Below are 26,126 nucleotides of genomic sequence, written 5' to 3' on the forward strand. Positions count from 1 at the left end.
AGAGCAACATCCAAATCGATTTTTCAAGCACCCACCCACCAACCAACACTACTGATATCATCAATCTCTTGTGGCAGTTAAATGTATGTTTTGCACATATTCTGTGTCTCCCTTTTTTGCCACGGTCTAAAAGTGTGTCTATGGTATCCACTGGTCAAGCTCTTGAGGGACATACTAAAACAATTCAACTTTATTTATAGATTGTTAGTCCTTTAGGATCTTAAGTCTTTCTCAAGTGCTGGAAAGAGCATGTTTAACAGGTACATCAGGTCCTATATACCATATGTTAGGAACTGTTGTCAAAACATCCACAACTTTCTGTACAGATGGGTCTCAGATGGTTTCTGGGCTTTGCTCAAATTCTCTGCTATTTCAGCTGTCACAGCTCATTTCTACCCGTCAACTCAGGCTCTGCACTGAACTCATATTACTTCACCCAGACCTGCTGCTGCCTTTATGCATAGAGAAATATGCTCTGAAGCAGCACTTTCAACAACCTCCGGAACCAGGAGCTCCACCTCTGTGCCTTCATCTCTTTCCATCTCAACAACACCGAGCGGATTTACAACATCCGATCTCAGGAAGTGCTCGCTGTGAGGCAGACTGTGGAAGAATGAAAACACTGACTGAGGGGTACAAAACATCCTTGGCTCTAAAGAAGCCAAGAAGAAGATGAAGCAAGCAGTAAAGCAAAGTCCTCAGAGGAATGCATAGGCCATGTAAGGGAGTGTATGGAGATTGACCTGTAGCCTTAAAATGATCAGGAACTGTTGCGACTGTGTCTAAGAATGTGTCTTTTTTTTCTTCTTTGACTGAATGAATTGGTCACAAAGACTGACATGATGGGACATTGAGGAACACATCATGGACTCCTCCATTGTGACAGCAGTTTTTTGAAACCTGATTATCCTTTAGACACAACTAATGAGTTCCAGAGAGGCATCTTGGCTCAATCATGCGTTGGTGCCTTTGAAGATGTTGTGCGTCAGCAAGTCTGTCAGGCTTGCTACGCGCTTGTGTCGGCAGTCTGATCTCCTGTCACTGGAAAGAGACAATGCCACAACGAGTGAGTAAGTTGGTTAGCTCAGACGTCAACGTCCAACCACCACTCCCAAAAACATAATTTATGGTTCTTGGCAAGACAGAAACAAGATTTCTTTACTTTGTTCTTCCCCCTCAGTTTGGTCGTCTGGACCAGATTTCAAATATAACTTTACGTCTAAATACAGCCATCCACCCACTATTATAATTAGTGACTATAAATGACCGAATATGAAAAAGAAACACTTCTGGTTTATGCTTTATACCACGATAACATACTAGATGCTTCTCTTAACAAGAAACAGTGCATGTCAAATTATATCTAGATACAGCTAGAGAAACATTCCTTTAGTTTAGAGTGAAAGCTGTTCAAATCATGCACAATTACTCAGACAAAAGTGAAGGTCATATGCATTCATCACAGCTGTCTGAACCTTATGTGTAAACCTAAACAAAAGTGGCTATCACTCTTCGAAAGGATAACTTTGAGTTGAATTGTTCGGCAAAGGCCCACATACTCACAAGCTCTGGAGTATTTCACAATTTGCGTAATGGGGGATAAAATCTGGGAATTATTAAATGAGAGTAATGCAAAAATATAGTATATTTTTGCAGCACCCATCAGTCAGTTATTTAAACCTCCAAGGAAAAGGCCACAAAAAAGTCTAGGAAACCTGTCTCTCCGCTCAAAGTGGCCTTTTCGGTCTGGGAACCAAACCTTTCCCAGAGCCCCTATGGTACTTCTGCGTAAAATGCAACTTGCTAGGGATTTTTTGAAGTCTGGTATAATAAACCCACAGCCACAAGCTGGGACTTGGGCAGGGAGGTCCAGGCTGGCATTTGTCTTGGCATAAACAGCCAGTGCCAAAGTTGCAGTGCAGATAGCCCACTGACATAAGCAACATGGGAAAAGTGGCCTCAGGGCATTCATTGAGATGCTGATTCATTTTGGCTTCATGAGAATCTGAAATATTGACATACGATTGACGATGAACCTTATTTGTGAGTGTAAGCCCTTGTCAACGCTATCATAACTGTCTGTCTCATCCATGATCAAATGTTCCTGCTATTAATGCATTGCTTTGCTACATTTTATAACAAATCCTACAAATATGTAAAGCATGTGCTGAAGCATATACAAGCATAAATCAAACAAAATAATCTACAAAAAACGCCCAATCACCACAAATGAGTGATGTTGGATCACACAGTTCATCAGAATAAACCGAATCCAGTCTGATGAAGAACAGTGTTTTCATAATTCAATCTGTCTTGTGGTTAAAAAAATGAAGCGTTTGCGCTTGTCAGCTTCGTGTAAACTGTTTTGTTCTAGCTTATGCTGTGAAAATATTTGAAAAACATCTAGATTTCAAGTGATTTAAATAGATTTAACAGTAGAAATAGTGCTGGGCGGGAAACCGTTTCATACCAAATACCGGGAACTTTATACCGTATGATATGATTTTTTCATATACGGCAATACCGTTGAAAAAGTGGCGAATGGCGCTCGAGCAGTTCGGCGGTGAAAGGAGTCCCCTATTCAATCATAAAATAATTATTTAAAAGTGGAACCCTGCAGTGTCACGGAAAGGTGGTTATTACATTTTCAAACAGTGTTTTGTTGTTAGTTGTTACGTTGTGATGTGGTACGCAAAGTTTGCACAATAAAATGGTTTACATTTTGCAGTTGTTTCATGCATTCTGATTCCTCCACCACGACTCATGAGGGCCACCACTGATCAGCTGTTTTTTTGTATGGCCAAAACGTATAAATGTAAATACATTTCCAAGAATTGAAAAACAAATAATAATTTGTAAAAATACCATGATATGAGTTTTTTGTCACACAGCCCAGCCCTAAGTAGAAATATGGTTTATATTTCCTAAGGCATGTTTCAGTATAGATGGTAAGACTCTTTTCTGTTGACTTTAAGTTAGTTTTGCATATAAGCTTCCTGCTTAGCCCATTTTCTCCCAGCCTATTTTTCTCCCTAACCATCATGGATCGCTTTCGTGTTTGGAAACGGTATGGCAAAGAGAACATGAATGTCTTTGATAAATAAAATATGTTTTTCCAACTTCAATCAGCTCATATACTTTCCTTTCGTGATTTGCCTGATGGGCCACCTAATCTACGTTTTCTTTAAAGTCTTCAAAATGTTGTGAAGTGTCTTTTGGAAAGACTTCTTTACTAAACTCTTCTCTGATTTACAAAACCCATGACTGGAATTTGTGAGGTCTGCATGGGAGGGAGATATGGGGGTGTCTTTCGCAGCGGTAGAGAAAAGCCCTGGAAGGAGTGCATATGGCCTTAATCTGTGTCTGGCATGGGCTCATTCAATTCAAGGTGCTGCCTCGCCTTCATCAAGTCAAACTTTGTAAAATGTTTCCAGATGTGAAATCTTCATGTGACAGATGCAGGCTCTCACCTGCTTCTCTGGCACGCTCATTCTGGCAATGTTCCAACGTCTATTGGGGTTAAATTAAAAAACACTGTTAGACTTTTAACAAAATGGTTATTCGGCCGGATCAGTTGATAACTATTTATATAAAATGAGTTAAACTTTGTTAGCACGGAGATTGATAATTTGCCAATAGATGTCACCTCATCCACCAAGCTGGACTGAGAGGTGATTGAACAGCTCTCACTTATTTTAAAGATAAAGTTGTACCCCCTACTTCACTGAATGTAAATCCAAACGTTGTCTGTCACATGTATTTATTTATCTTTTCCTTCGTTGTAGTCCATCGAAGTGAGATAAGACTTGGACCTTTACATTCTTTAAAAAAAAAAGATTTTTGGGGCAACCAGTGCTATTATTAGTCACAGTGTGGGGGAGACAGAGACACACAGTAAATGGTCTCAGGCCGGATTCAAACCAAGGTCTTCCGCACCACCCCTCTAAAGTTATCGCTGACTCAGCCATGTTTATGCAGCACTGCACGTGGAGATGTGGACGCGCAAATCGCGCAGATTACGTAGGCTACATATAAACCTGCGGCGGAAACCCCTCTTGTCTCTCCGTGTGATTATGACTGATTTTATAAAAGTAACGAAGTAACGCGTGTCGGGGCAATGTTAGTAACTGTAGTGTGATTACTGAATTACACTACTACTCCGTTACCGACAAAAGTAATATTATTACGCGTTACACCCAACTCTGCTCGTGAGTATGAGTCAGATATCAGGACGTTGGTCATGATGAGGTCATAAAACGGTGGTACTGGGCTTTGCTCATTTCTATATGGTTATTCTAGTATTAGCTCTGGCGCCACTCCTCTATCGCCTTTATATATAGCCTACAGTGTATGCTCTCTCCACATTGTGTTGTGTCAAAAGTTGTTTCTCATTTGTCTCTGTGTCCTCCCAAAGAATGTGTCAAATATTGAAAACTTGTATCACAATTTGATGACATGCAAACAAAAGATGTCCCTTAGACGTTTAGTCCCCATTAAAGTAAGCATAATTGTTTTTGATTAAACTCTGCTGATCACAGATCCACAGAAGCCAGTATCCTGACCTTCTGGGAAATGTGCATCAGTCTAGGCATTTCATTAACCTTATTAACCTTTCATTTAAACCATATGTGGAGGGGAAACTTGGGGAGAAGTTATGACTAGATATCACACAATAACATGTGCCAACTGCAAGAGAGATCACTATATCATTAGAGTATGCACAACACATCTAAGCACTGTCTGTTATATAACCAGTCATAATTTAGAGTCTTCTTCTGCAAGTGTGATGGATGCATCACATCTGCTTGTACGCTCATTGAGTCCCATATAATAAATGGCCCAGCATTAAATTAGGATTAGCATTTTCAGGTAGGGGGTTTATTTTTCTCAGAATTTAGAAAGGTCAAATGAATCTGGCATATTTCTCAAAACAGAGCAGGAGACAGCTACTGTAATCGTTCAATTTCAAAAGTGTTTTTATCATCCATTCTAGAGCAGAGGCTGACAGAAGAGGGGGTTGCTCAATGGGAGATGTATGAACTCTGCCAAGATCCGACACACATTGTAGTCTGCTGTAGGTGACACGTGGAATGGGACGCGCTGAAGTTATATAACGCTTAACAAAACAAAACAACGCTTACATCATACTGTAAGCACAATTACGTTTTAAGAGATTTAAATATGTCACCATGTTAAAAGCAAATATTGTGCTTATGTACTTACCATCCTTCGGTCTCTTTTCTTTAAATATTTTTTTAATAAAAATTATTGTTTTATATATTCACAGGAATATTGCAATTGCATTTACTTCTATACCCTTTAATGCTGGATTCATTTAGTTTCACTGAAAGAATTTGAGCTCATTTTAGAATCAGCCATATTGCACAGTTATTCACGGAATATATACATATATGTATATATTGCACACTACTACTACACATACTGCTCCAAATAGCAGCCTTGCTTTAAAAAGGAAAAAAAAGATAACATTACCATGGTGTAAGTGCTTTCCAAGACCCTGTGGACCAGGACATTCGTCTTTCACTCTACATTTGTCTTTCATTAGCTGGATACCAAGAAGATCAGCCCTGTCATCAGTCTGACATAAACACCTCAACAGTTCTGAGGATACGTTTGTAATTCCAAAATCCAGGGCATCAATAATTCTCGTTACATTTCTTTTTTTAAAGCCACATTCAGGTTATTTACCACTGTTGTTGTATTCTGCCTTACTTCTATATTGGCTGGGGGTAAATGTGTATGCATTGTGTTGATTGTTGCTGTCAGAACATCAGACTAATTGGACAAACTAAGTGCCCAAAGAAGGCTGGGGTCAGTTTCGTCCAAACTCTCAGAGCCTCTCACAGAAGGGAAAACTTCAACAAACTTCGCAGAAGCATCTTATTCCATCTTCTTCAGTGGTTCACTGTTTGTGTACTATCTAAAAACCCCTGAGGATAGAGCTATTTAAACAGACAGTAAACAGGCCCTCAAGCCTTGTTTACTTTGGTTAACTTTCCACTTGTCTCAGCGCTGCATTCAAAACAAAGTGGGGACAAACTCTCCTGGTACTGAATGGCTTCAAATGTTCACCAAACAGGGCAATAATGTGGCAGAGGAGGTACAAAACAAGCAGCCAACCATTATCAGCAAGTTATTATGTTGTGTCGGCTCCAGTGTGTGATGCTGGAAAACAAAACAAGGTTATGAGTGTGCCCTTTGTTATATTGTCTATAATGAGGGTCTCCAGATTTAGAATGCTTAACTGATAGCCGGTATAATGAAAGAGTTTTTCATGCACCCATTATTAGCCAAGTATTGGACAAATAGGAATCCTTTGTGGAAAGTTATGAGGAGGATGGAATGAGACCTCATCAGGACTCAGTCATTGAGTGAAAAGAATATATTGCAGAGCCTTTTCTTTCCCAAGGAAAATTGTGAAATTTCTAAGGACTCTGACTGCATGTTATGTGAAAGTATAGTATACTATATACACTGTACAATGTATGTATTTTAAACAAATGCAAATAATACAAATTATTGGCTCAAGGGTTGACATGTTCAGTGTGTTGGTCAGTCCACCACTTTGGGCTAGAATGAAATATTTCAAACACTATTAGTTGCCATAAAATCCATGGTCATTCAGTGTCTCCAGAGGATGGATCTGAAAGAATGGCCGATTGTTAATCCCTTGACTTTTCTATAGCCATTTGCGATTTACAAATATTAACGTCAGAGAGTCAATGCGTTTTCAACATTAACAAAAAGGATCACAGTAAGATGCAGCTGAAAACATAATCTCTCGTTAGAACAAAAGCAAAACTCTAAAACAAACACAAAAAGTTAACTCCTGATATCTACCTTGAACTCACGTTATACAAAAGAAAATTGTTTAGATTTAACAAACTATGAGATCAAATTTGAGCCAATCATTATTCTTGTAGTTCCTTAAACTTGAATTAAACTCCATGTGTCCCAAAGGATTAGTTTTAAAGTCACAGTTAAAGCAAGACAAAGTTTCCTTACTCACCAAACATCTTAAAAGGTTATGTTTTCTTAATCATAATTTCTATAAATCCTTGAATAGGGACAAAAATAGGTCATAAAACATGAATTATGGTTTATGCCAGACAACACTGACTGTTACAGTATGTGACGCATGTAAGCATACACTCATTTGTTTGATTATTAGGCTGTAGGCTTCAGCACACTCTTCCCAGAATAGAAGTGCGTCACAAGAAAAAAAGAAAAACCGTCTGTGTTACTGTCAACAACTGAGGTCTGATCGTTTCAAACTAGTATATGGAGCCTATAGATATACCAGGAAGTGAGGCTTTGTTTAACTACTCCAGTAGACGTTGGTTGACTACACACCATCACCACAGATTCCTCATCATGTTTCTGACAAACTCCCTTTGTTCCCTCACATGGGCTTACCTCCCAGTGGGCCAGGATTCACACAGCGTCCCAAAGGAAGGCAGCCAGAGATTCACCGCGGTGGCTCTCATTCTGAGAAAAACCCAGAAGACCAAACCAAATAAAACAGCGAAGAGGATACATTACTTAGGAGAGCATCATCGCAGGAATTTCCCTGAGTGGTTTGGCGACACGAGTGCAGGATATGATACTTATACTTCTGTGTTTTCATGTCTTTACAAAATTAATATAAATTTGAAACACTTGGAATTATATTACTAAGAATTCAGGGTTCTGTAAGAATTGCTTCTCCTTGCCCACTTTTGCTTTCCTAATGTTACATTTACAAGTGTAGTTATGTAGGCTAGGAAACAAGAGATATATGAACAAGATCAGAGTCTACAGGCACTCTAGCATCTCTGTGAGGCTGTAGAGCAGTCCTCTGTTTTAGATTTTAAAATATTGCACCTTTGCACTCTTTATTATGGTAAAGTAGATATCAATTAACTTTAGACTGGAACGAGAGGATGTTTGGGTTTGGTTTCTCCGATTAAGGTTTACCTGTTCAGGGTAAACAATGTAGGCAACTATAAGCAAAAACACTGTCAAATGTAACATTACATCTTTTTAAGTTTTCTCTGCTCTACTTCACCAAAGACAATATTGTGTGTCCATTATACAAATAGTATTTACCAAATAAGATGCAAAAAGTGAACTTTCATAATAATCTTAAAGAATGTACTTATTATAATTAGAAGATCAATGAATGAAAACAATATGCTGAATGAAATTGAATATTATTTAACAAAATAAACTATAGGCCTGCAACTAAAATCCTGGCAGATTTTGCTAGAGCTAATTCATGTCGAATAACCAATGGAAATTCAAAACCTCAGGTTCTTGAGCTGCAGGCCTGGAGTTAAGGGTCGAGTCTTTATCCTCGGGAGATCAAAATGACAGAAAGAGTAATTTACAGTGAGTTTTCAGTCTTCTCCAGAAACACTCCCTCCTGACAGCAGCGTGTCTATAATACAGCGATTTACAGCGTTAGCTTAGCAGTTAGGACAGATACTTCTCTTCAACGGAGATTAAGCTAGAAATGTTCTTCATGCTCTATTCCTACAATTTTCATCGGATTATTCATACTGCTGTCACAAGGCTAAAAGAGCCTAGTGTTTCTAGGTCTCCCGCTTTTAGTCTCTCAGGTCTTTTTTTTCATTCTTCCTCCCTCTGTCTAACCTGTGATCAATTACCACAGGTGGCACTACCAGATACCTTCAGCCAAACAAACTTAAAGGTCACCTATGCTATTTTTAGGCAATAGTATAGGTCTCAGATATATACAAATATATAAAAAACATGTCTATGAAGTGTTTTGCTCAAAATACCAAACAGATCACCCATTCTAGCCATGCTTCATATCCCTCTATTTCACTTCCTGTTTCAAAAGTGCTGATTTTGGATATAAAGCTTTAAAAAAAATTGATGAAAGAAAAAAAGGAGGGGACTGAGCTCATGCGGGAGATGCTACCGGCAGATACTGCGGTGATAAAACGCCATATCATGGAATATCAAGGATTATTTCTGAAACAGTATGGAGCTCAAAGGCTTTCTCTCTTGCCGGTTATACCACAAGGTGAGTTCCTTTTTATTTCCTGCTTCTTCACACACATGCTCTGTGCAGTACAGGTTAGCTCTGAGTGTTAGCGATGCTAATGTAAACACCGACCATATTACATCCAAAACAGTCGGGCATTGTTTCTGACAGCAACGTTTCTGATAGGGCCGTGGGTGTAAAGCCAGCCTACATTTCCGATATTACGTCATATCAGAAGCAAATCTGGATCAGCTCCGTTGTAACCCCGTTTTTAGAGATTTGGGTACGGAGGAAAAGAGAGAGGGTTTTATTTTCTGACGCTGTGTGAGTTCCCTGACACACCGGGGACACATATTTATGTATAATAGACATCAAAAAGTGCATTTTGCATGAGAGGTCCCCTTTAAAGGCACAATCTGTGTTGGTTTAGTTTCCTCATATTTTTACTTTAAAGGGGATCTATCATGCAAAATGCACTTTTGTACGTCTTTTATACATGAATATGTGTCCCCGGTCTTCCAGGGAACTCACCAAGTGTCAGAAAACACAACCCTCTCTATTTTCCTCCATACCCAAATCTCTAAAAAAGGGGCTGCAACGGATCTGATACAGACTGATCCAGATTTGAACACTTTACTGACGTCAGTAAAGTGGCGCTACGGCTATTGGTCAATTCTCCACCTATCAGGGGAATGAGAGGTTGGGCCATGCCGGCCATTGCTGCTCGAAAGCGCTGGAGACGCTGTAGTACATATGCCAGGCCTGTAAGTGGCGCTGTATTCTGCCACAAAAGCAGCGAAGAAGTCTTCCCGCGCATGGTTTCCATGGTTGCCCTTCTGTTTATTCTCGCTGTGGCACTTTTTCTCCCTCCCCGAGGCAAGCTTTTGCGCCTTCTGCTTTAAAACAAATGAATAATGACTCTATATAATCATATGTAAGGGATAATGTGCAGCTACGCAGTCATTATGGGGAAAAGAACACCGACAGGCTGATCAGGAGCCCGACGCGAAGCGGAGCGATCTAGATTGAATTAAATTGACATGCATCCGCTAAGAAAAATAGTCCGTTGTTACTGTTTTGAACTAACGTAGCAACGGCAGGAACTGCTTCGATAGTGTTTTTGAGGAGCTTTTTGATTACAGATTTGAAAACATCGTTGCTTGCTTTAAAAGTAGCACAATTCATTATGTCAAACCTTGGAAAGTATCTAGATATCCCTGCCGTAATGCCAAAGTAACTGGCAACTGAATATGTGTCGCCGTTTGATGTCTATGTCTGGACCGCTGCGTAAAAAGGAGGGTTTCTGCCCCATTACTTCTCTTCTTACTTCTATAAGAATAAAACACGGAGGACGGAGATCTCTTTTTCTCCCCCTCTTCTCCCCGCTGCAGCCTAGCAGCTGATCTCAGAGCAGGCTCCCCTCTCCTGCAGGGGGGCGTGGTCAGTTGCAGCTCACAGAATCAGCCCCCTGCAAAAACAGCGCTGGAAAGAGCAAATAGAGCGAAATGAGGCATGGCTAAAATGCATGATCTTTTTGGTATTTTGAAAAAAAAACTATATTTATATACTTTATATAGGTATGGCCCTACAATATATTGTTCAAATATAGCATGATAGGTGTCCTTTAATTCTGGTTTAGAACTGTTAATTTAACTTCTTATTTTACTTAGCCAATGTTATGGTTTGTTATTATCTTACCTTAATCCTTTTTTAAATAATATCACACTAAATTACTTCCAGTTAAATTGCCTCACTGAATAATTTTCCTGAGACTACACACGGTGTAAACTTTATGAAAAAGATAATATTGAGTAAAATCAATAGGTTTAAATGTTTGAAGACATTTAAACCTATTGATTTCAGTTGCATTTCAAATACTCCCTTTAGATAGATGGCTAACGCCTCTATCCTCCTTTTGTATCAACAACTCTTTCCACATTTATAAGAAGGCCAGACATAGTCCTATCATAACAACATGATCCACATCTCTTTTACGCCTCTTTTGAGAATCTAAAATCCTTCCAAACAATCTAGTCTACTGGCTTTTTTGAAACCATGTGCTGTACTGTTGGCCTTTCTGACCATAGACACTCATACAAACAACTAATTTCTGTCCAGTGATCAAGATCCTGCCTGGAGGTCCTGCACTGAATATATATTAACTTTACTGCATTAACCAATCTTCCAAAGCTGTTTTAAAACACACATTTCCACAAATGTCAATTTTCCATCAGATAATTTGTGGACACTCTTTCTTATACAGTTGTTGTCAACAAAATTCAACGAAACATCTCAAATGTAATCCCTTTGTTGCGAGTGATTTGGAGATGAAGCACGATTTACAAAAATGCTCATGCACATTATGGCACTTAAGTAGAGAATTCATTGCTAGATCACAAAAGAAGAACTTCTATTTACTTTACACCCAAAAGGAAAAAGTTGCAGAAATGTTTGAGAACCATTGGCTCACCAAACTTCTGCTAGACACAGTGCATCCATCTCTTTGAATTTCTTGACACGTGACAGATTTTTGAAAAAGGGGTTGCACTTTTTTGGTACAGTAGAGATGCTAAAGGAACATGTTCTCCTATAAAAGCAATGTGGTGGTGGCTCAATGCCCAAATAACTAGACAATTACTTCCAAAGCTTGTGTGTGTTCGCAGATAGGAAACACAAGGTAATCTGTTTGAATTCAGTTATTTTCTTGTGACAGACCTGCAATGACTAGATTAATATCAATATTCCTTTGAGGAGTCAGTGGATTAACGGTGAGTACAAATCTTTTTCCCCATTGACAATAGGAGGAAAACAGTCATCACACGAGCCAGTTGGAGCTGTTTATCTGTAAAGTGGCCAGGGCCCTGTCCAACCATGGATTAATTGAAACTGAACATCTGCCTTTTATAAAAGCCCTGGATGTATGAAGTTAGTCCTCACATGCTCTGATCATCTCTCCCTTTTTCTGAGACAAATAATAACCGCATTTATGGAATAGTGATTATCTCAGATAATGAGGTTGTAACATGGGAGTTTACAAGGTCATGGAAATGTATCAGGATCCTAGGAGTTACTTTCTTTCTCCTGAAATCATTCCACCATAAACCAAAGCCCTATTGGCAGATTATGTATGTGGTCCTTAAGTAAAAGCGATTGCTTCGATGTATTGTTCCACTTCCCTCTGTGTATGTCCGAAAGGAGCAGAGCCAGGTTATGAACATGGTCAGCGATATTCTTCCAATGATAACGGACTATCCTGGGTGGCCTGGGGCTACATTTCATTCGTAATAAATAATGTATGCAGGACTGGACAAACTAGATTCGAGAAAGTAGAGATCACAAAGATTTTCTCTCATGTGGAAATGCCACTGTGGCCCAAACTTCAATAGAAGGGGCGGTGGTGGCGAAGTCGATAGGGACTTGGCTTGGCAACTGGAAGGTCACCAGTTCAAGTCCCGGCAAGACCAAGTGCTACCGAGGTGTCCCTGAGCAAGGCACCGTTCCCCACACTGCTCCCCGGGCGCCGTTCAAAATGGCAGCACACTGTTCCTAACACTAGGATGGGTCAAATGCAGAGAAACAATTTCCCCACGAGGGATTAATAAAAGTCCATCTTATCTTAAAAGGGTAAAATAAAAGCATATATTTACTGGACAAATGGTTCACAGAAACAGTTGTAGCATTTGTAAATCTTACTTTATTTTCAAATTGTGCAAAACATATACAACCCATCCTACACCAGTATAAAAACAAGACAATTTAAACAAAATCACACACATTAATTATATCTTACTGCAATAAGGATTATTAAAAACAGAATAATCTAAGTATTTACAGTTCCCAAACCTTTACAAAACCTTGAGCATTTCCCATGAAAATTCCCTTATAGAAAAGACTTAACTGCCCAGCGTAGCGATAGGACTGAGGTAGAATAAAGAGATAAAGATAGTTTTTTCTTGGCCAGGTATTTACTCTAAAAACATTCTGTACTAGCATGGTTTGTATTCCCCGGGAAACAAAGAGATAGAGTGACTATACTTATTGTTATGACATCCAAGTACTGGAGCACAAATTGCACTTTACCTTAGTTAACATGAGGGATGATAACTAAGCTCAAAATGCATTTTTCCTGTGCAAAAAACTAAATGCAAGCTAGTACGTTTTTATAAAATGAGGCATTGCTTTAAGAATAGTACTAAAATTAGGTACCAATGGCAACAGTGCCTTAAACCGGTGTAGTGATACTACATTTGTTTGTTGGATGTGCTGCAAAGTGTAACATTTTGCAGTTTAATGATAACAAAAATCGTTCACACCCCTTGAGATAGGATTTAGTCTCTACACATTAAACTCTCCTGAACATGTGACACATTCATCTGTCTTAGGTGGGGAGGGGACACATTTTGAATTTTCATTTATTTACAGAAACAAGAGAGATTAGAATACTAGGAAAGCACTTAGCAATAATAAATATAAAATGGCAGCTTGTTATCTTGTGTACTCATATACTCATATAACTCATAGCTCATATACTTAACAGTGGACTTAGCAACGTAACACTTCTACTAACTCACCTCAACATGCCTGGCACTGAAGTGAAACTAGCCTTCTTAAGGGAAACTAAATCTATGTACAGCAGTGCCCGCTGCCTGTATACACTTCCATTTATCACCCAGCTAACATAATGTCCACGCTTACAATGAGTAAACCACTTAACCTATAAATATGACTTAGCTAAATACTTAAGAGCAAAAAGCAAAGATGATCCAGATGAGCAGAAAAGGCAATACAATCAAATAAGACCTTAATATATGGTACTCCATTTTTAAAACAAACAAAATATCATATATTCTGTACACAATGATTAAGTGTGATCATTATACATTCCTGTGTATGAAAACCATTTTGAATTTCTAATAAAAACATGTAAACATAATACTTTCTGTAAAACAACTCAAAACTTCCAGCACCAGCTGTTAAATGCATAATAATATATATAACGCGTGTTTCACAGATTAAGTCACTATTAAGAAGTATCTAATCTGGAGTTGAGAAAAAAATAAAGGTCCATCAAAATACTGGACTTTTACCGGTTGGAAATGTATTGGAACGTTCTGTCTGTTCTGACAAAGGCACAGAGACAGATGAACGACCATGGTTTCCAACCTGTGGGCACTTCCTGCTCACGAGGAGCCGCTGAGGTGACTCTCTGCACTTCTGATCTGAAGTCTCACTCCCTCACAGCAAAGAGACGGAAAGAACCTCCCTCTGTGTGGCTCTTACTGCAAACAGGAAACAAAAAGCGTGTTACAACCAAGACCATTTATACAGATGCCACTCAGGGCACTCCAGCAATAAGTATGTAACTGTAAACAAGTCACTGGAATTGTGAATTATATTTTGGAGAGGCATGATCAAATTTGAAGCAGCACAGTCCGAGTTATACTGATACTGAGTTATAAGAGAGCCCCATTATACTGTGTTCAAAGGGAAAGTAGTACTTCCCGTGCTGAGCAAATTGAAGCGCAAAATCCCCCTTTGACTCATATAAATAAATACACGTTTTTCCATATTTTTGGTTTTGTGATACCAAGAAGTCTGCCTTTTAGTATTGACCAATTTCTCCTAGTCACCAATTCAATAAAAATCACACAAACATGGTGTGCACAATATCTTTGGAAATGGCGTGTTGGCATTATGACTCATTATTGCCGAATTTCTGAGTCTGCCCTTTTCCTACATGTGTTAAACCTGATGACTTTGTAATTAGTTCATTGTTGGAGAGACCTTGAGGCTCTGCCATGATCAATAATCATGATAGGCCAGTGCGATTGGTATCAGATCACATATAATTGTCCATATAGGAAAGCACTGACTAAGTGGAATACAGCCTTTCCATCCTCGAGTAATCAGATAGGCTGTGATTACTTCCCCAGAAACAGAGTCCAGTCCAAGCTGCCCACCCTGCCATGATGTTGGCACATGGCACAGACTCTCTCTCCGCCGTTTATTGACCTCCTCTCCCAGTGCCCTGAGCGAGGCCTTCGCAGTTCTGCATTAGATTTCATAGTAGTCAGACTTGGAATATTTTGGCCATTCAGCACATTGCACACTCAATTGAAATGCCTGTGTAAAGTAAGCAAAGATCCCATGTGTGGCCCATCCACACACCAAACCACACCATTACTCTTACAACCCCACTTGCCAGCAGAACTGCCCGCAACGGCTTCCTGGCCGGAGCCAGTCCACTGCAGCCGGCCGAGGCCATGAGAGTGATGTGAGAAACATGGAGCGCCTGCAGGGAACCCCCTGCATGCAATATTACTGGAGACATAAATCAAGCTAGTATAGTGAATAACAGCACCTTTTCTAAGATATATTTGAGACTTTCTTTTTAATTTCATTTGTATCTCAAGGTTTTTCTTTACCAGACTCCAACCGGTCAAATATTATGGCCTAAGCTGGTCAAAGCATTAAAGACAAATATTATTTTATACATAGATATTTTTTTATTTAGTATTAAAAAAAAATTACCGAGGTTAATTTTTTTAAAAAGCAAAAACATTCCCTATAGTACTTACCCAACGCAAACGACATAACGTCAGAAATAAAACTACATTGTCAGTCTAATTATGAAGCAAAATGTATCTTTAAAGACACCAAACACCTACTGACACAGGTGTTCCCAATCGGGCATATACTTTATAGACTGTTTGGGTTGTGTGCAGTCTTGACTCTCCTGTACTTGTTGCACCTGTTAGGGCGGTACACCTTCTTAGGTGGCACTAATCATTCTTGGTATTGCAGTTAGTTTGCTGACCTTGCATAAATCCGAGCAGATTTCTGGCTGAGACCATTTTTTGCAAAGACCATGTGGCAAGCGGTTTGGGAAACTATTATGACATTATCAGGGGATCCTAACCACCAACCAATACAAACTACCTCACTCCTATAACACTTCAGCAGATTACATGTTGCACATCTATAAAGTGCTCATACATATGTTTTTAGTGATAAAACTCCACACTTCCCGAGGCTTTAATATGAACCTTTCTTTATAATTATGAAGGCTTTGCAGTTTCAAAGCTCCCAGACAGTTGCTTGTAGTTGGAAGCGGCTACATATCATGTCTAAACATGAATGGTTGTATTTTTAGATAAAAAAGGTTTCTCTAACTCTGAAGCCAGACAGTTCGGAGCCAAAGATTATTAGCCTTAGATTATCTCTAATACGGCCATTTTAACATGTTAAAAGACTATTTAACAAAATGCCTTAACCCATTCAGTTTTGTACATGTTGTTATTGTGCAAACAATCCTTATCCAAGAGAGACAGTTACAGTAAAGAAATGAAATGGTACCTCTCAGACTGGATGCCGTTTTTCAGGACTCCGGCATAGTTCTTTCTCTTGTCCAGGGGCAGAACATCCACAAAACCACCGTCTGCTTTGATGACCCCTGCATGGATGGCTGATTTACAAATACTGGAGCTCTGAGGGGAGAAATAATTGCAAAGAGGAGACATGCTTTTACAAGATGGTTAACACTTTTTCCAAATCTTTGTAATGCCTTTATTACCAAATACAGTACAAAACATATGACAATAATTCAAAGTCACCCAAGCATTTTGTTTCACAGTCAGTGCAACAAACCGTAAGCTCTTATCAGCAGTCTGGAGCTGAATCATTCCTTTCTAGTCTAAACACAGATCCCACTGTCCATACACTCATACAGTATTTATCACCAGATGGTTTATGTCTCCTGTTTAACCAAAATCCAGCTTCTACACCACTGTAGAAACACATTTGGTTGCCTGAGATTGCAAAAACATTCCTGGCAAACTTGCTATGAGTCACACTGCTGCCTTTATTTTTCTAATATTGTAGGACCTTTAAGATCTATGGGAAACTGTTATAAGTGTCCAGCTGGACGTCATCTAAGGTCGGTTAAAAGGGTAAAACCCTGTTTAACACTACGTTGACCTCATGAGACTGTGACAACTGGCAAATCCACAAGAGTGACACAAATGTCTACCCTTCTTTTCCTGGAGGGTACTTTACAATGACTAATCTACTCTGAACATAATTTAGGTGACTACAGAGTGATGATGTAAACCAGATTTCATAAAAAGATTTCTGCCATCTCCTCTCTCTGAGAAACAAACACTGAGAGATAACACTTGAATAATCCTCTGAGTGGTCAGGCCCCATGCTGGGTAATACATCCCTGGTAGTCTCTGGCTTACCTCACCGTTACTCCCATTCTCCATGAGCTGTATTCCCACTGTGATTCAACAGCTCTCCGTAGCTGCCATGCATTACTAAGTCTAACTTAGTCTTACCTCACTCAAACTTAACCATGTGGCAGATTCACTTTCATTTTCTTTCTGTTAGCACATCTAAAACAGTGTTTTACTTACATCAGTGTAGATGTTGTTTCCAATCACAGGTGACCAATAGGATGGCTGAGTCTTGCAGTTGGCCGGACAGAAGATTCTGAGAAACAAATTTGACGGATAAGGGGTCACATTAATGGAAAAGGGTTTTGTTTTTTTCACACAATATTTAAACATCCTCTATTAGGCATTTATAAGCACTGTATATTTTGTAATGATTTTATAACAAAGTGAAATTGTTGGTCGAAAGCACTTCTTGTAAGTCGCTTTGGATAAAAGCGTCAGCTAAATGCAATGTAATGTAATGTAATGAAATATTAGGATGTTTTTGTGTTATCTCATCTAGAGTATTTCTAACAATTATAACCTGTCCTAGAAAGTCATATTTAAAAAAATTACAAGTTTATTTAAGCACCTTGGACAGTTAGAGTTGAGCTTCTTGTAAGGGCAGATTTCAGCCACTGTGGTGTAGCAGTCAGCAGTCATTTCTGTCACAGAGAGAGAGAGAAATACCCTTAATATGTGTGTTTGGCAGCCTGTGAATTTAAGAGCAATCATGACTCAAGCTCTTATTTGGAAACCTTTGATCACTTACCTTCTGTTTTGGCCACCACAAAGGCATTGCCAGGTTTGTATTTACTGTAAAAGACATTGTGATGTTTAAGAAACAGGAAACAATAGAAATCTTTAAAAAGCTCCCTTATTGCACAAAATGTGACTCGTAGAAGCAGAGAAACGTGTTGTATCATGTAGACAAAACTAGGGCAACAAATCTACCTGGAGGACTCGATGCCATTCTTTGTAGCTTTGACAAAGAATGGAAACTTGTCCATCCTTGTGGCGTCCACCACTCCTCCGTTGTTGTCAATGGCACCAAAATGTATAGCAGCTCTGCAAATACTTGATTGCTGAAACAAAAAATAATTATACTTGTAAATATAAAGTGTAATGTATGAATTGTTGCATATGTTTTTTTATTGTAAGCTAGACTCACCACATCGTAAAAGAGAGTTCCCCAAACCTTTCCTTTCTTATTCAGACAATTGGCAGGACAATTATATCTACAGCCAGAAAATTAGATGGAGAAAAAAGTGAGTTGATATCGAGAGGAAGAGCACGATAAATCAGAGGCAATAAAACGTATTTCATGCACATCATAAAAAATAGCCTGACCTGTTGCAGGTTGCACCTCTACACTTGTCTCGCAGTCTAGTCTCACACTTAATGGTCTGAACTGCAAGAACGAGACAAAAAATCTGTAAGGAAACACACAAAACAGGAAACTTTCACTTGTTTAAAAAAAATAACTGCTGTAGCTACCAAGAAAGGTGTTGCTGGGAGTCTTTGAGGAAGGGTTCTTGGGTGTGGTGGGTCTAGGGACGGACGGTTTGGACGCTGGTTTCTTCGGAGCAGATGGTTTAGGTTTGGGCGCAGGTTTGGCGGTGGTACGAGGTGGCAGTGGAACCTGAGGCTTCTCCACCTCATTCATATCCTCTGTCTCTGAGCGCTGAGAGTCTATATGTTCAAACAGATATGGGTTCAGGTTTGGTAACACGTTTATTGTTACTATATTTAAATGATAACCATGTGGGTCTGCTCACCCTTGAAGCACAGGTTATTCTTGCATCCTCCTCCAAAACTGGGAGGGCACTGGGAACAAGGGCGGCCGTGCTGGTATGGAGCCTCGCCGATCCAGTTGCCCCTGCAGAAGTGAACAGTGCACAGCTTGAGTAAGGTGGAAAGGAATCATCACTCAAGCGTTACCGGGCTCAAGGCCTTGTAATTACAACATCCATAATAGTCATTAATCCCACAAACTAATAAAACACTCCTCTTTGTCTCTCCAGCAATTACATCCTGTGGGCTCTCTGGAAAACAAGGGCCTGCTCTGCTCTTATTTTTCTTACCTTGTGCTTCATTATTATTTTTCTATTCTGACTTCTGGAGGAATTTTAATGGTTTCAATACATTATACTAATGTTTCAGACAACCGGTGCTAAATATCCATTGGGCAGCTATTTGAAGGAAACACCCTAATGTGTGAGCACTGTAAGGACGAAGAATGTTGAGAGTCTCGAGAGCAGAGATGTTGATGGGACACTGCAACATAGAGGAACTTTGAGCTTACTTTGGGGAGTAGTTGCACACAAGGTATATAGAGTTTTCCCATGTTTCTCCCCACACGTCCATCCTTGGACACGTGTGCACGGCGCAGCCCACTCGGCTAGTGGTGGCCCAGACCAGCTGTAAGAAGCGGAATAAAATAATGGCCATAGTTAGAATAAGCAAATGCTGAATGAACAGACAGAGCAGAGCAAACTAAAGCAAGGACTTTTCTCACAGCCCCATTGTTCAACCAGTCATTCCAGAGGAAGCAACTAGATAGGCAGTCACGATTAATAGGGCCACTGGGACTTCCAGAAGTGCCCAGTCTGTTATTCTGCCCCAGTCACATGCATGTTAAGTGTGAAACCAGTTGGCAATCTGTTCCCCCATTATGAACATGTTCATCATCCCAATAGAAGTGGTAATGCTTGTATAGCTTAACTCAGAAGAAAGACAAGTCAGCACAATCTCAAAACTGTCTAAGGGAAAATAAAACGCCTTATTAAACGGAAAGCTGCTGCAGTGGTGTTTCAGATAAATGATGTGTCATTTGACAGCAAATACAACACAGCATGTTCCATAACTCCTCCTCACTTTCCTCCCAAATTCTGAAACATGTGCGCTCTCCCTCCTCAGGAATGTTCATCTTTTCCTTGGTACAGAAGCCACTGGAAGCAGTGAGTCAGCACACAGACTGATGAGGGCTGGCTGTCAACTCAATGCACTCTGTCTATCCACAGGGTCTAATTTATGTGCAGAGGAAGCTATGTAGAGTGCCTGTTCTAAGGGCACTTCCAGGTTTTGAAGGACATAGATAGGGTGACGATGCTCAGATTTGGCACGGTCTCCTCTCTGCAGCATCTTCAGAAGAATCCAGGTCAAGCAGTGAGTGGTGTCTGGTGTGTCTGGAAATGACTACCAGATGGCAGTGATCAGGTTTCAGGGTGAGGGCAGAGGGAGGAGTAGGGATATTTCTGTAAACTCATCTCAGCAGCTACAAAGTAAAGTCTAGAGGAAGAGGTTGCCAACTCGCCAGTTTGTCTCCTTTTGATTGATTTCCTTATTTTCTCATCAACTTTTAGAATCTTCTTTCCGTCTATTATTTATGATTTCTTCACTGTCTACAAGTTACGTGTTTGTCTGTCATTTAACCCCTTAGTCCCTCAAAAACTCTGCACATAAATGATGTGATACATCATATAGTGCACACCACATGTGGTAAAATATGTTCTGTTTGAGATAAAAGAAGGCACAAGACCTGATACTAAACAGATTTGATCATACGAATGGTACACATTACAGTATGCGCTTCAAGGGCAAGTGGAAAAATGTATTTCAACAAAAAAATGACACCTTCTTGGATCACTGATCATCTTGAAAGTAAGGTTTTAACTTACTGCCATGTGTTTTGTTATAGGAATCACTTGGCCAAAATAACTAATGACAGTTTGGTGGGAGATTTGTGTGTTTTTGTAACAGTCAAACTGAATATCATATGTGGCCATTTTAAGTCTTCGTGCAGACACCTAAAGTTTTTATACAGCTTTTTTTAGAATTTAACTCCCCAAGACAAGCAGTTTTCCCTTTAACATTTCTTAAATGTTTCTCCTGAACTCATTCCCCTTCTTACCTGGGTGTAATGGGTGCACATGGGCCCGGAGCAGCGATCTGGACACCAGGGGTTGCACTCACTGGGGTAGGGGTAGGTGTAGTCTTTCACCTCATCGTACCAGGACTGGACATGGAAGGCAGGAGAACGATATCTGTAGGGCGAACGCGCACAAACAAACACACACAGACAGTGGGCTCAGTCACAGGAGGTCCAGGTACCAGGGGCAAAGGGAAATATCTGAGACAGCTGCCAGGTGCTTTGGCCAGACGTTAGAAACACTGCATACACCTCACTGCCCCTCCTCCTCCCTTCAGGCCTCAAATGATGAGTCTGAATTTGACCTGGCACACAGACCTAGCCTGCTCCCCCTCCATAACAGGGGAAATCAAATCAGTTTGAAAAAAAGGATAAGAGAAAACATAAACATGGCTCCACAGCCCAACAAATCTTTTCAAGCTCTTGTTATAAACATGTCTTTTTACGGTATTGAAAAGTGCTGAGCTTATAAATGGAGAGAGTAGACGGGGAGTGGAAAAAAAAAAGGACTCCACATCACGGTTTGCTGGCACAGGAAGAAAAGAAGTGAACAGGGAGGGAAGAGAGCAGCTGTGAGAATGGGAGCAGATTCCTGGAAGGGCAGGACTAGCACTACACATGCTTGTACTTCACACATATTAATGGACTAATATTGTTTTAAAGGAGCAGCTCTCCTCACTTTAGTTAACAGGAAACAACTTCCTCTTGACAGTTAAAAAAATACTTACTGTTATAAAGAAGGCAAAAGTAGAAAGTCCTACAGTTAACACTGTTAATATGTGACAGATTAACTCAAAAAAACAGTTTGTGCTGCATAGGTTTGGGAATCAAAAGCAGTTTAAAAAACAAAATGTTATTCTTATTTTGCATTTAATACCTGAAACTGTTTTATAGCACTGGTAGTAGTATTTTTGACAATCTGGAGTATTCGTCCCCTGTTATAATAATCGATATCTGTGTTTTTGTTATGCTATGTGTATTATTGTATCTCACCTCCCCCAGTGAACAGCCAGGTTTTGCCCGATAGACATGAGCAGGTCCTGAGGTCCGTGGTCCCATTGACACTGCTCCGCCCAGTGAGTAGCGGACTGCTCCAGCTCATCATCCCAGACCTGTACACATGAAGGAAAACAACTCTCTGACAAGGTTTTCACTTTCTTTATACCCATATGAGAAGACCTTTGACATTCACCTGCTGCATCTGCTACATGACTAAGCATTATTATCTTGTTCTGACTCAGTAGAAACATAACCAAAACTTGGTCAACGCCTTAATTCCTTCACTTCCTTCCTTCCCAGTGAGCTGAAACTGAGCTGGATAGGAGTACAACATTAACCTTTGATAGTGAAATTTGAGAGGGGCAGCTGGCCCTGGTCCACTACAAATCTCCAGCGATCACAGCTGAATTATCCACATTTCCTGAGTGGGTTACTTTACAGCGATGGAGAAGTGTTTGGAAAGTGGAGAAGACACCTGACTCCCACCATGGACTGGTTGCTATGAAGGGAGGAAGGACTGCATACAACATTGCCCCTCAAAGCACATCCCCTCAGTACATTTCCAGTCTTTTGGTGGTCTCTAAGACATGCGCACACAGTCATCACTGTAACCCCAAACACCCATACACTAACACAAACACACACACTGCCTGTTCGCAGGAATTTGAGAGAGCACTGGGCAGAGTAAATCTTCAGATAGTTTCCCTCACAGCTATAACCACACTCCAAAGACTCACAGGCCACCACTGCTTCTCTCAACTTTATGGAGCTCGTACTTTTCGAAAACTTCCTGTGTGTCTCTACAATAAACACTCTTATACTTTACACATTAATGTGACATGCTGTCCTTTGATTTCCCTGTCTAGCCTTTTTCTTTCCGTCCTCCTTTGACCCATCCCTCCCTTGCTCTCCTGTCATCTCTGGTGTGGGGTGTTTGCAGGTAGGACAGACAGACTCAGCATTATTATCCTCCTTGTAAAAGAGCTGCACAGCGGCTGGCAACAGTTTGCCATCATGACAGCATGTTTCCAGCAGAGAGAAAAGGTTTTTATTAGAGGAATAATGCTTTTCTAGGCATAGTACAACTTAATCTAATCACCAACCACATTTTCAGGCTTGCTGACACATTCAAAGCAAGTTCTTTGTGATGTAAAGTCATCATTAAGAATTAAACTCAATAGGTGATTGGTGTATGTCTCACCATGTACTCCATGTTGGAGGAAGTGGGGTACACTTCGCCCCTCAGCTTGTTGTGCAGCTGGAGGATCTCCTCGCGGTCTGACCAGCGGACGGCACGGCGGGTCCTGTTGCCGGCTGTGTGGCCGCTGCTGCTCTGCTCCGCTTCCCGCTCGTAGCGGCTCAGCAGCTGCCTGAGCTCATTGGAGTCGGGCAGGAAGAGGCCAGTTGAGTCACTGACGCACAACAGCAGAAGGGAGAGGGAGAGGGAGAGGACAGGGAACCAGGTCATGGCAGCGCAGGTCATTCTGACACTTGGGCTGTCTGGGTTGAACTCGCAGACGGCAGCAGACAGGGCGTCGTGTGTGAAATCCCAGACACAACCTGCAGGGAGGAAGTATTTCATGAGTTTTTCCCCACTGTGCGAGTCCACACAGCAGATTTCTAAACCAATATAGGAGTCACTTTCTTTAACACATTTTTAAATGTATGGGGCAAGGTTGTAATACTGATTTAGAAATATGTAATTCTTAATTTTTTTCTTTGTATGTTGAAACTGAGACTGGCACACAGTCTTGTGATGCTGAGCAAACTCTGGACTTTTTATTCTCAGCTGTTCTGCTTCCTGTCAGTTTAGTCTTTTGCCAGTTTGTTGTTGTTGCATAGTTATTCAGGCACACTATCATATCTGATGCAATCCAAAACAACAGCCATGCAAGTCCTTTAATCATAAGATGTTACATTCTCAAGCTGGGTGATGATGTTCTTTAGTTTAAAGTTTTTTAATTGCTTCAATAATTGTACCATGAACACATAAATAACGTGAACTTTGCCACAATTAACCAAGCAGTTACCTTTTGAATCCATAAGTTAAACTCAGTCTAAATGACTTTCGGCTTTTAGGACTGTGCTTATTTAACCCTCACTTTAAAAGCATAATTGAAAGCATATACCCAGTAATAATATAGGCCTGCTTCAATAGCACCTGTTATAAAGAGCCTTTTAGCATCCTTAGTAAATATAACCTGGACTTTGCTTTGGACTTGTTGCACCATAGTTCTCCTGAGAAATACTCCCTACCTCTCCACTCTGATTATTATCTAAGCAAACTGAGCAGCAGGATGGGACACTGAGGAGGGAGACCTGAGTTCAGGTTGAGAAGCTTTCACCCTGCTGAACCGCCAAACACTGCATTCCTGACACATCCAGGAGCAATATTCTGTAACAGACCGTGCATCTGACCTCCCTCTGCTAACCCAAATAACACAACGTTTTATAAAGAGAGAAGAGCAGACAGTGTGATCGGAGAAGAAAGACAAAATAAACCAAGCTCTAGCTCACTGCTTGCTCTCATCCTAGAATCTCCGCACCTCTTTCCCTCTTGCTGAAAAGGAGGCTTGAGGTCTGGCCCCGGCTCTGTGTCAACATGCTGTGCCAGCTCTGGGCACTGAGAGCCGGCGGGCCGCTCAGCACCACACCCTGCTCCGCTCCCTGTGACCCCTTTTCACACTGAACCTCTACCAGCTCCTCTGTCTGCACCCTTCTCATGCCTCTCATGAATGTTATACCAGAGTGACAGAGCAGATGACCCAGACACATGTACATCCTCATGTTGTTTAGGAATCGAGCCCTCTCTGCCTCTGGTGTGCTCCTGGACACAGGCGGACCTCAGCATCAGGTTCAAAGTAAACACAATATGATTTGATTTAAATACATTTTTATAAATGCTTGCCCACTTTTCAATGATTTTTGAAGATTGGCACACTAATTCAATTGTAATGTACAATGGTTGACCCCCTAACTGTAAAGTTTATTTTGGGGTGAATGTTCTAATGTGATTGATGACTTAAAATCTAGCATTACATTTTAGAATATATAAATGCTTGGTTCATTAGCACGGTGCCTGTATATTTATTTTCCATCATGGTAGCTACTGCTCTTCCATTAACATGGAAAGCTGCACACTCACAATGAATGGCAGTGTATTGGCAGCAGCCTCTTTTACAGTGGAAAGGTTTGCAACCCTGTTTCACCCGTCATAAATTAATGTTCATTCTGAGTGAATAAAAAGGGATTAGGAAGAGGAGTAAAGTTTCATTTACACAAAATCACGTCAGTCACAAGTTGCATCGTTAATTCGTTTTGCTAGGGGATGATTATTTATTTAAAGAGACTCTTGGTCCATTATTACAAAACTCAAATATAAATTAAAAAAGGCAGTTATACCAATGTTTCCACAGAGGTGACTGGTATCGTACAGCACTGAAACACGGATTTGACAGCAGCATAATGACAGAGTTATGAGAAACATTCAATCGACAGATGCATTTTAAAGTTGTAAAGTATGGGTGAAACTCCAGACAGTGAAATCGATCCAACCCATTGCAAACAAATGTGTGTAATGTCTCATCTCGCTCACCTCTATCTTCACTAGTGTCCAGAGGAATATTTCGCTGTCCTGTGCGCGCGGAGTAGTATTCCCTTATGAGAGCGCGAGCTGCTGCTTGCTGGCGGTGTTCCTGAAGCACACAGGAGCTGTGGGACTCCTGAGCAGCTCACAGTGCCTTATATAGAGAAGGATACCCCTCAGAAGCAGAGGAAAACATGACTGTCTCTCCCCACTCCCCCACTCGCCAGCCGCCCTCAAATCAAAAATGTTCCTGCAGAGTGCGCGCGCTGACGAGCAGGAAGAAAACTACAGATCCTGTAAATCAGAAAGCTGATGTCAGATCAGCCTCTGAATCACTGACAGTTACTACCCAGCTACAGACACGCTTCAAACTTTACGACACCC

The 26,126-nt window shown here is 40.5% G+C and overlaps 1 protein-coding gene across 1 annotated transcript; it reads right to left on the reverse strand.

Moving 5' to 3' along the window:
• Window positions 1–12,703: 12,703 nt before the first annotated feature.
• On the reverse strand, window positions 12,704–25,861 carry crispld2 (cysteine-rich secretory protein LCCL domain containing 2). The gene is made up of 15 exons (XM_034196874.1): window positions 25,752–25,861; window positions 23,358–23,716; window positions 22,151–22,269; window positions 21,140–21,272; window positions 19,532–19,647; window positions 19,005–19,105; window positions 18,724–18,918; window positions 18,577–18,637; window positions 18,398–18,464; window positions 18,181–18,311; window positions 17,999–18,042; window positions 17,819–17,891; window positions 17,428–17,503; window positions 16,370–16,500; window positions 12,704–14,292 (listed from the first exon to the last, which is right to left on the reverse strand). Exons 2-15 carry the CDS (start codon window positions 23,637–23,639, stop codon window positions 14,241–14,243), a joined length of 1,581 nt encoding a protein of 526 aa, XP_034052765.1. The 5' UTR covers window positions 23,640–23,716; window positions 25,752–25,861; the 3' UTR covers window positions 12,704–14,240.
• Between the last annotated feature and the right edge of the window lie 265 nt (window positions 25,862–26,126).

This window comes from Gymnodraco acuticeps, unplaced genomic scaffold (assembly GCF_902827175.1).
Source record: "Gymnodraco acuticeps unplaced genomic scaffold, fGymAcu1.1, whole genome shotgun sequence".
Classification (NCBI taxonomy): Eukaryota; Metazoa; Chordata; class Actinopteri; order Perciformes; family Bathydraconidae; genus Gymnodraco; species Gymnodraco acuticeps.

What these genes read in the sequence shown, in the direction of transcription:
- crispld2 (XM_034196874.1), bottom strand. Translation starts at nt 23,639, where the DNA reads ATGACCTGCGCTGCCATGACCTGGTTCCCTGTCCTCTCCCTCTCCCTC. An exon ending in CCTCCAACATGGAGTACATG is followed by an intron (nt 22,270 to 23,357) that starts GTGAGACATACA and finishes TCATGTGTACAG; the next exon opens with GTCTGGGATGATGAGCTGGA. An exon ending in CTGGCTGTTCACTGGGGGAG is followed by an intron (nt 21,273 to 22,150) that starts GTGAGATACAAT and finishes TTCGCCCTACAG; the next exon opens with ATATCGTTCTCCTGCCTTCC.